The sequence below is a fragment of the Dermacentor andersoni genome, chromosome 1 (genome assembly GCF_023375885.2).
Source record: "Dermacentor andersoni chromosome 1, qqDerAnde1_hic_scaffold, whole genome shotgun sequence".
In the NCBI taxonomy this organism is placed as follows: domain Eukaryota; kingdom Metazoa; phylum Arthropoda; class Arachnida; order Ixodida; family Ixodidae; genus Dermacentor; species Dermacentor andersoni.
Genome location: NC_092814.1, coordinates 46,222,526 through 46,237,915, shown reverse-complemented (window position 1 = coordinate 46,237,915; position 15,390 = coordinate 46,222,526). Strand labels below are relative to the sequence as shown.

General features: G+C 43.2%; 2 protein-coding genes across 4 annotated transcripts in view; one reads left to right on the top strand and one right to left on the bottom strand.

The window, feature by feature from the left end:
* The window catches only part of LOC129380455 (uncharacterized), a 142,070-nt gene that overhangs the window by 86,949 nt on the left and 39,731 nt on the right, over positions 1-15,390 (top strand). The gene's annotated exons all lie outside the window — the stretch shown is intronic.
* The window catches only part of Vps51 (vacuolar protein sorting 51), a 56,122-nt gene that overhangs the window by 11,819 nt on the left and 28,913 nt on the right, over positions 1-15,390 (bottom strand). For both annotated transcript variants that reach the window (XM_050191071.3, XM_055061428.2), the window contains exons 15-16: positions 10,955-11,002; positions 152-499 (exon numbers count right to left, since the gene is read on the bottom strand). In XM_050191071.3, coding sequence (XP_050047028.1) covers positions 152-499; positions 10,955-11,002 — 396 coding nt within the window. The remainder of the gene's footprint in view (positions 1-151; positions 500-10,954; positions 11,003-15,390) is intronic.

Below are 15,390 nucleotides of genomic sequence, written 5' to 3'. Positions count from 1 at the left end.
TGGGGAAAATGCAGCAACACAACAAAAATGGGACAAGATATGAGTAAAGTTCCCACACTCAGCAAAGGATGTTGCTAAAGCACAAAACAAGATGCGAGGATAGTCAATAAGCTTCAAAATCTCATAAAGGAATTTGATCTCTAAACCGTACCTTGAGACCAATCTTGATGATGCCTGTCATGACAGATACACGAGAGAACTCCACTGTGGTGAAGATGTCTATCTTTTCCGAAAAGAGCTTTTGAATATTGCTCAACAAGCTATGATCAACACTTGATGGCCACCGGGCACTCCAGTGGGCCCGACCTGAGGCACTGTAGGGGTAGGTACGACGGCTTGAATCACTGCTCCGCTCGTGGCGAGCACCTTCCTCGTACAGTTGGCCCACACGTACGTCCACAGCTGTCACGTCTTCCACTACACGCTTCATCACAGCTCGCACATTACGAGGTTCAAGAGCATTCATCCAGTCCCTTGCTTCCACACTTTTCCGCAGCATCTGCATGAACACCCATCCAGATGTGAAATTGCCACCGCGCAAAGTGCCAACATGTTAGTCTACATTGCAATTCGGTGTGAAAAGTAAGGAATGAAATGTACAATCGCAAGCAAATGTTCAGAAACCATTAGAGGCATGAAAATATTTTATTTCACAGCCTAGGCATGCAGCATCAAACCGCGTGGTGAAACTCACGTGTCCACGTCCAACCAATAGGTAGTATTCAGGAATAGAGAAAGCGAGAGCAGGATAAATGTGAAAGGCAAGATGATCAGAGAAAGTGCGAAGAGGAAGAGCACGAAATTCGCATGGAAGAAATTCGAAGAAAAATCTAGCAGCTCATAGTTCAATGGGCCCAGTTGAGCCTGCGCAATTTTAGAGACAGTGAAAAGATTGAATTTTTTCTAGCCTTTTTTCGAGCAGGTGTGCACAGGGATAGCGCTTGACCATGACTTTTGGCCTCTTAGTTTGTTGGACGTCTACCGGTAACGTGTCCAGTTGCTTAGCTCATCTTTCTAATAACGACTGCAAGAAATACAATCTGGCTAAACAGGCATTGTTGCGCCATTCCAGTATTTGAGGACAAAGGGAGAATGACTATTCCTCCCGCGTTTAAAGCCTCCCCTTCAGGGACGAGAAAACAAGCCATGGGACACAAAGTAGCAGGTGACTGCAGAGGGAAGTGTATGTCTGGCACCCTTTGTTGCCGCCATGATCATCATCAGCAGCAGCAGCAGCAGCAGCAGCAGCAGCAGCAGCAGCAGCAGCAGCAGCAGCAGCAGCAGCAGCAGCAGCAGCAGCAGCAGCAGCAGCAGCAGCCTGGTTACGCCCACTGCAGGGCAAAGGCCTCTCCCATACTTCTTCAACTACCCCGGTCACGTACTAATCGTGGCCATGTTGCCCCTGCAAACTTCTTAATCTCATACGCCCACCTAACTCTCTGCTGCCCCCTGCTATGCTTCCCTTCCCTTGGAATCCAGTTCATAACCCTTAATGACCATTGGTTATCTTCCCTCCTCATTACATGTCCTGCCCATCCCCATTTCTTTTTCTTGATTTCAACTAAGATGTCATTAACTCGCGTTTGTTCCTTCACCCAATCTGCTCTTTTCTTATCCCTTAACGTCACACCTAACATTCTTCTTTCCATAGCTCGTTGCGTTGTCCTCAATTTAAGTAAAACCCTTTTCGTAAGCCTCCAGGTTTCAACCCCGTACGTGAGTACTGGTAAGACACAGCTGTTATACACTTTTCGCTTGAGGGATAATGGCAACCTGCTGTTCATGATCTGAGAATGCCTATCAAACGCACCCCAGCTCATTCCTATTCTTCTGACTATTTCAGTCTCATGATCCAGATCCGCGGTCACTACCTGTCCCATGTAGATGTATTCCCTTACTACTTCCAGTGCCTCGCTACCTATCGTAAACTGCTGTTCTCTTCCGAGACTGTTAAACATTACTTTACTTTTCTGCAGATTAATTTTTAGACCCACCCTTCTGCTTTGCCTCTCCAGGTAAGTGAGCATGCATTGCAGCTGGTTCCCCGAGTTACTAAGCAAGGCAATATCATCAGCGAATTGCAAGTTACTAAGGCATTCCCCATTAACTCTTATCCCCAATTCTTCCCAATCCAGGTCTCTGAATACCTACTGTAAACACGCTGTGAATAGCATTGGAGAGACCGTATCTCCCTGCCTGACGCCTTTCTTTATTGGGATTTAGTTGCTTTCTTTATGGAGGACTACGGTGGCTGTGGAACCGCTATAGATATCTTTCAGTATTTTCACATATGGCTCATCTACACCCTGATTCCGTAATGCCTCCATGACAGTTGAGGTTTCGAATGAATCAAACGCTTTCTCGTAATCAATGAAAGCTATATATAAGGGTGGGTTATATTCCGCACATTTCTCTATCACCTGACTGATAGTGTGAATGTGGTCTATAGTTGAGTAGCCTTTACTTTGTTGCCCTCGGCAAGGCCCAAAGGTTTTCAGAATGTGACCGAATTGAGTGCGAGTACGCATTAAGAGTAATTGTCGAATTAGGAGCCTCCATAAGTTTTTTGTTTGTAAATAGAATGCTCTGCATTTTTTTCTTTTTTAGTTATTAAGAACATATTACTTTTAATTTTAAAGGTTTCGTGTTGGGCTCAGAGTTTTGTTGTATTGTTTTGTGTACGGGTCAGTTATGCGACTAAAAGTGCAAAGCAGGTTTTGTGACAGTGGTGGCTCGTGGTCGCACCAATTTTTGCATATAAGCATTGAGATTGGACATTTACAAAGATGGACCATTGTTGGGTAATTCAATGCTTATAAAGTAGGTGCATTTATCAGTTACCATCGCTGAATTTTGATTTGCTGAAGCACGTTTGGAGAAGCAATTATTTTCAAGGTTATCACATGCAGATAGAATGTAGGTTTTTGTTTTGTAGGTTCGAATTTCAATGCCACTCTATGAATTAGTTTAAGTTAGATTTGAAGCTGTCAGCAGAGCCCAGTACATTTCGCTTTAGAGGCAGTGGTACTGGCTGGTAGCATTGACTGAGCAAGCAACTCAGTATGCAGCAAGTAACCCTTTGACCCTTTTTGATCGCAGTCATGAGTTCCGTGGTTCAAAAATGCGCCTTTGTTTTCTTTTTCTTTGGTGGCTTGTGAATCATGCACCCTGCAGGAGGAATATTAGTTTGGAAAGGCAGAGTTTTAAGATGCAGGAAAAGTTACCGGGAGAGGATCTGTAATATTTGCACAAATTTTGGCCTATCCGTACTGTGGACACGATTGACAGCAGTCTTGGAGCTATTTCGAGAAGCAGGGACAAAATTGTCTAAGAGCAGCCTGTGATAGGGGTAGTCGAAAGCTCACTGCATGTGGGCATGCCTTTGGAATAATGAAAGAGAAAGGGTGCAGTGCTTAAAGTAGCCTACTCATAAGTGTTCCCGCTGCTTGGCTGGCAAATGTTTCAAATATTTGCCCATTGCAACAGCTGTAAATTATGTCTTCTAGTTGGTCAGCTGCTGTGACAGTGTGGCTCAGTCGAGCATATTTTCGAGTTTCACTAGACAACGGGGCAGGGAATTAACAAAACAGGGATGTCCTCAGCTGAGGCGTTTCAGTTTATTGGCTCTGATTCAGACCCTTGGTTTATTCATTTATTTTTTTGTCATTTTCCTGCACTGTGTAATTTGATAAGTTTCTTATGCCTCAATAAGAAACCTTATGTGATTTTTTGTTGTTAATGTTTTAACAATCTCCATTTGTTGGTCGTCTGCCTCACAGCTGTGCGAGTTGCGCCTTCTTTGAGACTTGATTGAAACAAAATATATCAGAACGATAAGCACGCTACCATTTCAACTTTGTTTAGGGTCGTTTGGGCAGTGCTCCTCTATGGCTGCCTTTCTGGTACTTGCTGGTTTTAATTTCGGGATTAGTTTTGGGAGAGGTTATGATTGCCTGGCATATCTCGGAGAGGGTTTGTGTGCTTGCCTTGTCACTGCTTGGGCACTGTGTGGATTTGATCGCTAATGCCAGTTTCTAGCCTATGACCTGCAGTGAACCCTCCATCCAAGATGGCCATTGATCCTGGACATCATCCTCCCGACGAGCATGAGACTTCGGGCCAGAGCTGAGCCTGCTGAGCTACCAAGACCTCTTCAAGGAGCATCAATGAGCTGCCCCCTTGCAAGCCCTCTTCCTGGTGGTGGACGGGCTGTTGTGATTGGCCATTTACCCCACAAAATCAGTCACTCACATAGGATGCGACAATGGTGAAAGAGTCGATGACCTCATCAGAGCCATGCCCAACTGCGACAATTCATGGCAAACAGTTGGGCTATGCCAAGAGGGGCTCTGCCAAGAGGGGCTCTGCCAAGAGGGGAACATTCCTACATATCACCTGACAACAGCTCAAACTGCCATGTCTGCGCTGGAGACAGGCTCATTGTGCTTTCCCCTTTCCCTGTTCATGCATGGTAATGTACATGTGTTTTGGACCAAGCTCACCTCGGAGAAAAAGGGCTCCAACCTCCGGATTACATTGCAATTACATTGAATACATTGCAACTCATGTTCTATGTAAGGCAGAGCAATAAGGTTGGTCTTATTGCATTCCTTAAATCATACAAAAGCCACTGATACCCCTATTCAGCAAAATTTAAGGAACAGATATTTTGCAAATCTTTGTGGATTAAAGGAAGCTTGCATACCCTTTGAACCAAAGGAGATAAACGAAAGCAGACCTTATATTCGAAATAAGCACACAAGATTACATATATGCACAAGCTTTCAACCCTATACCTTGAAGAATAAAGATTTAAAACATTTTTGGTGTAAGACCCACATCCCCCTTTAAGTTTGTTGTCAAATTTCAAATTTTCATGCCATTGACGTGTAAAAAGAGCTCTCCAAAAAATAAAAAATTGCATTGCGACAAATGCGGGTGCACTTTTTTTTTTTTATTGCAGCCACAACATGCTAAACAGCCTTGAAGGAGTAAAACTAACAGAAATTCCCTGAAGAATGAAAGTTAAGCGCGGTAATGGATGCTTGTCACAGCATTGTGCAAATGAAAAACTTGCTGGCTCTCTCGTAATCGAGAGTAGATGTAAGCATGAAATAGCGACTAGCAAAGCAGACTGGCTGGAGATGATGCTAGCCACAATCTTAAAATGGGTGTAGTGCATGTTCACAACATCATACCCCACCACGCCATACCGCACCACACCATACTGTGCACTGGTCCATATGGACGCTGCCCAGCTAGAAGAATAAAAGCAGCTGAAGAAGGCACGACACGTAGGGAAAGAGGCCAGGGAGAGCGAGCGCACTGCCCACTGTTACGATTGGTCAGCAAGAGTAGTGACTTTCTAGCCTCTCCTGCACCACTGCGGTGAATCACTTCGTGATGCTAACAATGCGTCACTCTCAGACAGACCTGTGGCAACAATAAGGAGAGACACGTTTGGCAGATCGAGTGTTGTTTCTTGGTTTACTGTTGCCGTCACAGACGATGGGAGCAAGAAATTCCTGGAAGGGTGTTCTATGGCATTTCCTCACGAACTTCAGTAACCACTACGGTCATTTCGCAGACGCTCCATCTAACTGCTGGGTTATCCCAGGAACCAAGACACACCAGTTTGAGTCAAGCATGACAATCCCTGTCTACAAAGCTCCCCTCCTTTCTGTGTGCTCAGTGAACAAAAGTGCGGGAGTGATTGTATGAACCTTCGCCCTCAATGCGGGTCCTTCGACAACAGTGGATGCTCCGACTGGATGAAGGGGGGGGACTGCAGATTTCCCTGGCCTAAGGATCTAGGGAAAACAGAGGGGACTTAAGCAGACATTTTCAGCTTCCTGGTGTGATTCAATTCAGTCATGCTACACTGACGAGACCTAACATTTTCCACTCTTCACGTAGATATTGTAAATAAAGCCAGTACTCCTCGTTCTTGATGAGAACATGTTCCTCCCTTCAACAACATCCTTAGCGTGGATAAGTCAGATGACGGCATGGGCCAGCTACCCCTTTTGACATGCCTGACCGCAACTCTTACAACATCTAGAAAAATTCGGTGCCCTTCCACTCCATGAAGAAGCATGACCAGCGAAGCTGCGTATCTGGGCCCGTAAATGGTGAACTGCACCTCCGCCGCGGGTCGGCCCAGCATTGCACTCTCTTCGAGATTGGCGCACATATGGGGAGTGCTTAATGCCTGCTTCACTTCCACCGCAGGTTGCCCCGGCATTGCACTATCTTCAGAATCGGCTCACGTACAGGGAGTGCTTAACGCCTGCTTCGAGTCCGCCGCAGGTCGGCTCAGCATTGCACTATCTTTGGGATCGGCCCACGCATGGGGAGTGCTTAATGCCTGCATCACCTTCACCGCGGGTCTGCCCGGTATTGCACTATCTTCGGGATCAGCAGATGTATGGGGAGTGCTTAACGCCTGTTTCACCTCCACCGCAGGTCGGCCCAGCATTGCACTATCTTTGGGATCGGCCCTCATAATGATGTTTTATTCTAGTAGGGCCACGTCAATCACAGCGCGTACTCGACGGCACGAGCACAGGTAGCGTCTGACATGGACGGAGGAGAAGGCTCGAGTTTTGTGTGGACAGACGGACACAAACCTGAGGGAACTAGCCCTGAACAGCTTCGCTGTAAAAGAAAAGCGCCTGAAGGAGGCACGACCAAATGTCTCAGCAAATCTCGATTCTTGCTCTGTGATCTCGATACAAGAGGTCACGTGTTGGGCCACCACTGAGCAAAGGGCTGGCTTCATGGAGCATTTGCTTGCCAAGAATGGCTACGTAACGTAATGCTCCCTCCTAACTTTTTCCTTCCTCCATGAAGGCAGTGTAGCCCATCAGACGCGTATTGCGCCATGCCACACAGCAACTCAGCGAGGACAGTAGGTCCATAGCAAATTCCATTTCTCAAGATTGGAGTGTATGGTGTCTTGTATCTGCCTTTTGAATGTCGCTATTGGAAATGACAAATAAAACTTCAGCGTACTAGATGCTACAGCTTGAGTGATATTGTTAGGAAACATTACGAAGAACTTGGAAGCAATATTTCTCGCAACTTGTTTGGGAGTAACTAGGGTATGCAATGCAGTCCTGTACAAAGGATGGGGTATCTAGTCTTGTTCTCGCAACTTGCCCGGCTCTGGCTTTTGGCTAAAGGTCACTTGAAGGTCGCCCACAACGGGAGCAAAAAGCATTTCATGCTTAACAGTAAATTCACAACAGGTGCAACATCTGTGAAAGATGCTCGTCACACGAATCAAGCACATCAACTTGTGATGCCAGAGCATGACACACTGCTTGTCTTTATATTGCCTATGAAACAGTTGCAACCATTGAAGGTTTTGAAGAGTTTTGGCTGTCTGCTACACTGCCCTTACACACCAGATATTGCGCCGAGTAGTTATCACATTTTTGAACCGCTTAATTAAGGAGGCACTGGCGCAAAGAAGTTCTGTAAGATGAAGAGATACAATGAGCAATGCAAGACTGGTTGCACAGCCAAACAAAAGATTGTTTGATAATGCACAACAGAGGTGCACTAACTGGTACAGTAAAAGCTCGTTAATTCGAATTGCACGAGGATGCTACAAAAATTCTAATTTTACAAAATTCAAACTAATGAAAGTCAGAAAAAAATCACTTGGTTAAGGCACGTATATAGTCCAACGTGGCATAAGCACACGCTACATCACGTTGGCATGAACAACAACGTCTATACTTCGAAGCACTGGCGCAGCCAACGTAACCGGACACAGCCAATGCGGTCCGACGTGCCCGACGTCGAGATGGTTCTTGCTCCATTTGCGCGTTCGTCGCGCTGACTGGCTCGGAGAAAAAAACATAATGTCGCAGTTTCTCACCCGAAAAGCGAAGCATCAATTGCGATAGCAAATTAGTAGATAGCTATACAAAGTAAGGATAGCAGTTTTATCAGCCGTATAAACTTGTAAACATTAGCTTACTAACAAGCACAGTGTCACGCACAGGTAAACATGAACACATCTCGCTTGATGACTGTGGAAACTCGCTGAAAAACGCTGGAGTGAGGAAGCGCGGCTGTAGCAGCGAGCGAATTGAACTTCGTACAGCTCTCACTTAAACGCGAACGAAACATAGAAAGCACATCGCATACGAAGCTACCGGCACTATGCACACTCTGCAAACATCACAAGTCGCTTTCAAGCTGAGGCCCACGCGGGCGCACACTTTGGCCACGTCGCAGATCACTTTCAAGATATGACGCCCGCATAGCCGCGTCGTAAGTAGCAGCCGCCAGAGAAAAACGATCCCCCCCCCCCCACGTCCCTCCCTCTGCCTCACCCATGTACCTCGCACGCGAAAGGAGAGGGCGTGCATCTGCCCGCCTTCCTCGCTTGCACACGCGAGATTGAGCCATGTACGCCGGCTCACCCTCGCAAGCTTTCACTCGCAGATACAGGATACGGCGTACGGCGACAATTTAACGTCCTTGAGCTTTGTACGGAACTTCATAGGAGAGAAGCTGCCTGCAACAGAGGTGCTGGCCAAGCCTGGCCAGGCGCAAATGCGTCTCTCTCCAGTCAGTCCTAAACAAAGGGCCGCAGATGGAAAAAGCAAAGCCACACAACTGGCTAGGTGATGGCAGCATCACCAATATCCTCCCACACACTAGCACTCACCACATCCATGATGGCACGGAGTTCGAATTATCGGTGACGGGGTGGATTTCAGTGTGAATTAGCAGGATGTGTCAGATAATGCTTTCAATACATTGCTGGACGGATCACGGCGGCTACTTCGAATTATCCAAAAGTTCTAATTAATGAGTTGTGAATTAACGAGCTTTTACTGTACTACTTTGGAGGTAAACATGCAGTTCGTAAATAGTCAGTTTGCACATGTAACATTTATATTTATTATATCTGCAAATATATCTGGGGAAACTAGGGGAAGGCGGGAGATGGATATTCAAGACAATGAGCAAAACGAGAACAAGGTGAAAGCAGGAGGCAACATTTCGACAAGTGGACCTGTCGTCTTCAAGATGTCTTCTTCAAGGCCCCTCGAAGAAGACAAGTCCACTTGTCAAAACGTTGGCTCCTGCTTTCACCTTGTTCTCATTTTGCTCATCGTCTGCAAATACATCTGGTGAGATATTGACCAACCTACCGACTAACCAATAAATGGATGGATGTGAAACCATGACGGGCAAAGAAAGCTCCACTTTATAAGCAATGGTTCTGACTGATTAATTAAACTGCACATGCTTGGAGACAGTGTAAAGAGTACATTTTTATTCAAGAGAAGGCTGGCTTTATGCTGACCAGTGCAGCTAGCACACTCCCTAAGGATGAAATGAGGCAGTTCTGCCAGCCCCCCCCCCCCCCCCACTCTTTCTTTTCTTACAACAACCACTAGGCATTGAGAATATGCAAATATTCAAAGTTTTCAAATAGCAAATTGAATACCTTGCTATTTGTATTGGTCCTTACCTCAGACAGTCACTATTTGTAATTTCAAACATCCTTTAAACAGTTATTAAATAATCCACACTCGTGTAGATATGACTGAAAAGTGAATTTTAACAGGTTCGCTGCAATGCGAGTCACCAAATGGTCGTGGCAGCTATTCACCCTAAGGGGGCATGAAGGTGCAGGCGTTTCCTCTAGTGCAGAAGTGGGATCTTGGTGAAAAATCAACACAGATGAAAAAATGTTTCTTGCTTCCAAAAGGAGGCACAGTAGAACATCTCTATAGAGGCAGAGAAAGATGCAAATGTGCATGACTCACCGACGGGTCAGAACACACCTAAAGTTTTCCTCAGGTGTGTTGTGCCCCCTACTAGTTAGTCGTAACACACGGGTACAGGTAACTAATTACAGTTGAATCTCGGTATAACGAATTACGAGATATAACAAAGTAAACCTAAAATTTTTCTCACTGATATTAGCATGTAATGAATATAGGCTTACAATGGATATCAGATATAATGAAGGTATTTTCATGTCAGATGCAACTTCCTTATATTGAGGTTTGATTGTACGGTATCACACACAGAGCTGCAGTCATCCATAAACAGACTGCCAGTGTGCTCTTCAGATTGCGTGATGAGCTTGCACATATTATACATTGTTCCACCACTCAAAACATTGTCCTCTTCTCATTTACAGCTTCTGTATGCAATTACCTTGAGGCTTGCGTCTGCTGCAATCTTAGAAACTTTCTCAAGCCAAAAAAATATGACAACTGCAAAGTAAATTAGCATATACTGCTCATATATCACATTATTGCTACAGTACTTAACTACTACTTATCAATCTCTTTTGAATCAGTACATCTAGGATCGCCTGTACTTTGATGAAAATCTGATAGAAAAGTGCACATTGAACCTGATGTTGTTGCCATCCACAGACTCCCATAAGAATGTATCACAGTCCAGCCACAACAATGCTCCTTCTTTGCCTGTGGAGTAGCTTCATGACCACTATCATGCCTCTTTCTTTTTATTGCTACAGTTTTTCATTGCTCACTTTGAACAAAAAAGTAAGCTTTGCCATTGCTCTGAAATTTGCATAATGGGTCATTGCAAGTCATAAACAAGAAACCATACACTGTCTTAGAAAATATAGCAATAAAAGTATGGTTATATATGCATTACTACAGCTACTCTGCTAGGTTTTCATACTTTTCTTGCCATATTTCCTAAAACAAAGAATAGATTGTGGTTCATGGCTCACAGTGATTCATAACAGAAATTTCAGAGCAATAGCAATGTGCAAAGCTCACCTTTTGTCTAAAATGTGCATTGAGGAACTATGCAGCAATAAAAATGAAGGAGCGTGTTGGAGGCCATGAACCTACTCCACAGAGAGAAAAAGAGCTTGTGTGGCTACTTCCTGCATGGAAGTACCAACAGTAAGGTCAGGCACAAGAAATACCATACTCACTTGAGAAATAAGTAGTCCCTGAACACGAACAAACTGGTCGATGAGGGTCTACAACAGTGTAAAAAATATATGTACATAAAGTACTTGAATTTGGTCACAATATTGCACTGAATTATATATTCACATCACAAACATGACCATTAACTTTCTTTCTCTGCTACCAGGAAGCACACAGAAAAAAAATTTTAAAGCTGTCATGTTAGCTCAACTTTAAGGTTTCAAGGCACAAGTCACTCTTTCTTGCAAAGACCAGCGGAGTTGCTATAACGTTGCACAACTACTTTTAGGTCAAATATGCCACAAGCTCCAAATATGCATCCCTTGACAGGCCTTATAATACATAGTGAGAAAGGTAAAATTTTGCCTAGTGCTAAAAAGTACTGTGACATATTCAAACCTATTTACAAATCATAAGACAAGGGGAAGAAAAACAGTATGGAAACAAGAGCAACACAAAGAGCAACTGAAAGTACTAATTCAGTCAAAATGTTAATAAATCTCGAGTGGCCACTATGAGTTTCAGGAAAAATCTTTGGCATCAGCATGGAATCCTGATCATGTGGATTACAACTGTGACTCACACTGGCATACACTGCATTCTGGACTAGTTCTTAAAACAGCACCTATGACTTCATTAAATATGATTGGGAACATGGTGCCAAGAAACTCGCAAACATATGCATTCCAATACTCAAATTTATCTGTGCACAGAGGCAGGTTATCAACAACAATTTTGCAGTATCATCATTATGAAGGTCAGCTACATATATTCATTAACATAGTTGTTGTACCTGGTCAGCCTTTTGTGATTAAATGCCATTTTTGGCTCTGTGTTGTGCAGCACTGCCACCACTAGAGTAGGAATCCTATTGTACTAGCGTGCATACCACAACAAATTCAATTAATTCACACTAGACACATAACTACCACTGCAGCAAGTGGAGGGCAAGTACACAATGGGCTCATAATGTGAGACAAGAGGAAGCACAGTCTACAAAACAAGAGATATAAAAGAAAGGAAGTAAAGTTAACCCAATCTAAGCGTGCTTGGCTAACACTACACTTGGGGAAACGGCAAGCAGAGAAAAATAAAAAAGATGAGATAGGGCACAGTTCAGGCTCTCTATAGACATAGTACAACTGGAATGTTCAACACTGCCTTATAGGCGGTCACTCAGTCTGGACTTCAGAAATTGCATCAGCATTCTTGCAGCTTTCTGCAGCTACGATAAGAGGCCATGTCACAAGACCTTGCTCTCAGAGAAAGCACATTTGTTTAGCCAGCTAAGAGCAGTGTAGAAGAAAGCAAGTTTGATTTTCAAAGGAATCGCAGTCACATAAGAGGTGCTAAATGGTCCCTTCGCAATCACAGGCACAGCAAATCAGTGCTGTCTTCCATTCCAATCAAGGATGAATAAGTATTAATGAAGGCAATGCCCATATACATGAAGCAGTCTCAAGCATTACTGCTTCAGATCGAGAAATACCAGGTAACAGGTGCAGTTGCATAGCAAAGACAAATGAGTGCAAGTGATGATGAGTGAAATCAAATGAATGCCACAGCAACAAAGTAACACCACAAACAACCTTGCTCAAGTGCCTTGTTGCATCCATTTTAGACAAAATAATTTTAAACACAATGGGTTCCATCATGTGCTGTATGAGCAGCTTTGTTCTCATTATCACTGCAGGAGAAACAGCAATGACCTGGTGGGTACTGAAACATGACGTGATCTTTTTCAGTAGCTTCGTGCAACATTTCGCATATTTTGACACAGGCTGTTCATGGCTAACAAAAAACACTGCAGGAATGCCTTCAAGTAATGGAAATATAATTTGGTGATTATCTAGCCGCGGATTTACATTCCATGGAGGGTAATGAGCTCAGAATTTGGTGAAGCCATAACAAAAGCACTCTTACAGTATTTGTTAAATTATCCTAAAGGAATAATCCCTGTACTAGTCAGAGTAAAATGCATACAAGAGGCACAAACTGCTTGCCTTTGTTTTTAACATGGGCAGGTCATAATTTTTTCCCACTTCTGGAATGGCAAGGTGCCCTTCTGGTTCCTCTTAATATACCCACAATGTGACATGCACTAACAAACAAAACTAGAACCAAGTCTTCACAGATTTGAAGCAGCCCATTGCACTAACGAGTACACCAGAGCAAGCACAATGATGCCACTCCACACACACTGCTAGCTCATCTGTTTATCATGCATGATTAACAACCAGCCAAACTTTACCAAATACGCTGGGAACATCCAACCACAACCAAATGAAGTAACAAACACCATAATGGCTTTGTGCCCGGTTATGGTATTTGAATAAGATAAATAAACAGAGGTGCTTCCATGGTGCTTTGTATTTTTGCCCAAAATTCTGCCAAGAAGGTGCCTTCAAGATGACTGCCCTCAAGTCTTGACAGTGACCCACCTACTACTGATACCTAAGTTCCAATATTCCCAACGACGACAAACTGCTACCTTGTCCAATAAAAGGTTAATTAATTCACTCATGAAACTAGCTAGGCTAGTTTGCTCCCATAAGGAAAAAAAATCATTTATCTTTAGAATCCCTGTTCAGAATTATAGGAACATAGGAAAATAACAGATAGTGGTCTTCTTGCAGAATTCACAAACAAAAGGAATGCAAAATGACAGAATTAAAATAGAGTAGAATAAAATACATAATTAAAGCGGCTACTGTATTCACTACAGTGTAAATAATAAATAAATTGCAATTTCGACAATAACCAAAAATTATTTATAAAAATTTTTGCTTGAGATTTATTCACACTCGCATATACATCGCTACACCTTAGCTTTCAAGGTGTCACTGTTTTCCTTGTGTACATTCAAGGTAATTTAGAGTGTTCCCCACCAGAGGCTTCTCATGGAACTAAACACTGGCACAAGCATGCTTGCATGGCTCCAGCACTTTTTTCAAATTGACTACAGTAAATTTGTGCTAATTTCAGACTGCCTAATCGTCACATCACATGAAGATTACCTTCAGGTAGCATACTTAATCTTTTAGTCTTTTCAATATATACTGTCAAACCTCACTAAAACAAAAGTGGTAGATAAAAAATTAGGGGATATAGCAAAGTAATTGTAAGGCCCACTGAAATTTCCGGTACCTTTCATGCAGCATTGAGAACCAACTACCACAGTCCAGCCTATACTGACCAGAGGGTGCTTGACATAATCTATGTCATTGTGAATGTTATGTTGTTCACTAATGTCACTAATGTTATGTCATTCACCAAGTGCGTTTGTCCATAACAGATTATTTATGCCATTAATAAAAGCTTAACTGATTGTGTACCCTAGTGTTTACTTACAGGTACTCCTATGCTCACTTGAAATCTGATTGAACATAAAAAAAACTATTTTGAACAGGTAACAGCTTCTGCTAACTGCTCACACAGTCTACTGAAGTACAGCATAAAACATACCCCATTTTCGCCTGAGCAGGCTAGCTTGCCTAACCCTAATTCACCCTAAAATTTAATATCCTTCTGCGATATAGTACCGTCAGCACCTAATAACAACATTGAAGCCCTGCAACACCGTGCTGCTTTATCAATCTTTTGCAAATACACATGTTATTCATGCATAACAGAACTAAAGGGTGTATCAAACTGGAGGACCTGCAATCAGTCATACCTAGTGCTATTTCATAAATTTTATTATTACTCATCACTTCATCAAGGCGACTTTCAAAAAGCTATCAGTAATATTTTCTCGATGTGATCACACACGAAATAAAGCTTTTCATGTGTCACTCACACTATTCTGCTCGGTTTTTCATTTCACGTAACCACATTGGAATAACCTGCCATCAGACACATACATAGTCACTGAAACTGATCCTGATCAATTTCATAGCTATGTGTGCAGCCCCTGCAAATATTTTCTTTTTTCTCCCTTCATTGTATGGCTATCTTCAGAGAACAGGGACATGTCATTTTTATTGTCTGACGAAACTGCAGCTGTTTTAATTGTGACTATCAGCTGTCTGTTCTTTTTCCTTGACCTGCAAATAACTAGAGCCTGTATTCGACAGTGTTACCATGTATTTTTGCTTGCACTGATCCTATCTAACTGCCGATGCATGCCTGTGTTGTTTTTGTGTTTTTTTTTAACCTTTTGAGGATCATCGCCATAATTGTATGGTAGTGGAAACAAATCCTAAGTGGTCATAGCCACACATGTGTGGAAGAGAACAAACATATGAAAAAACACACCTTTACAGAATGAACTGCCACCAAGCATCCCTCTGCAGATGCCACAACCTTCCGTGACTTCTAGAAAAAATTGTTGATGTGCTTCCGCCCCTCAACTTTCGCCAAAACTAATTTTTCGCTTTGCTCTATGGTGGTTGCCACCATAGTACTCTGGGAGCGTTCCGGTCAAGCCTAGTTAACT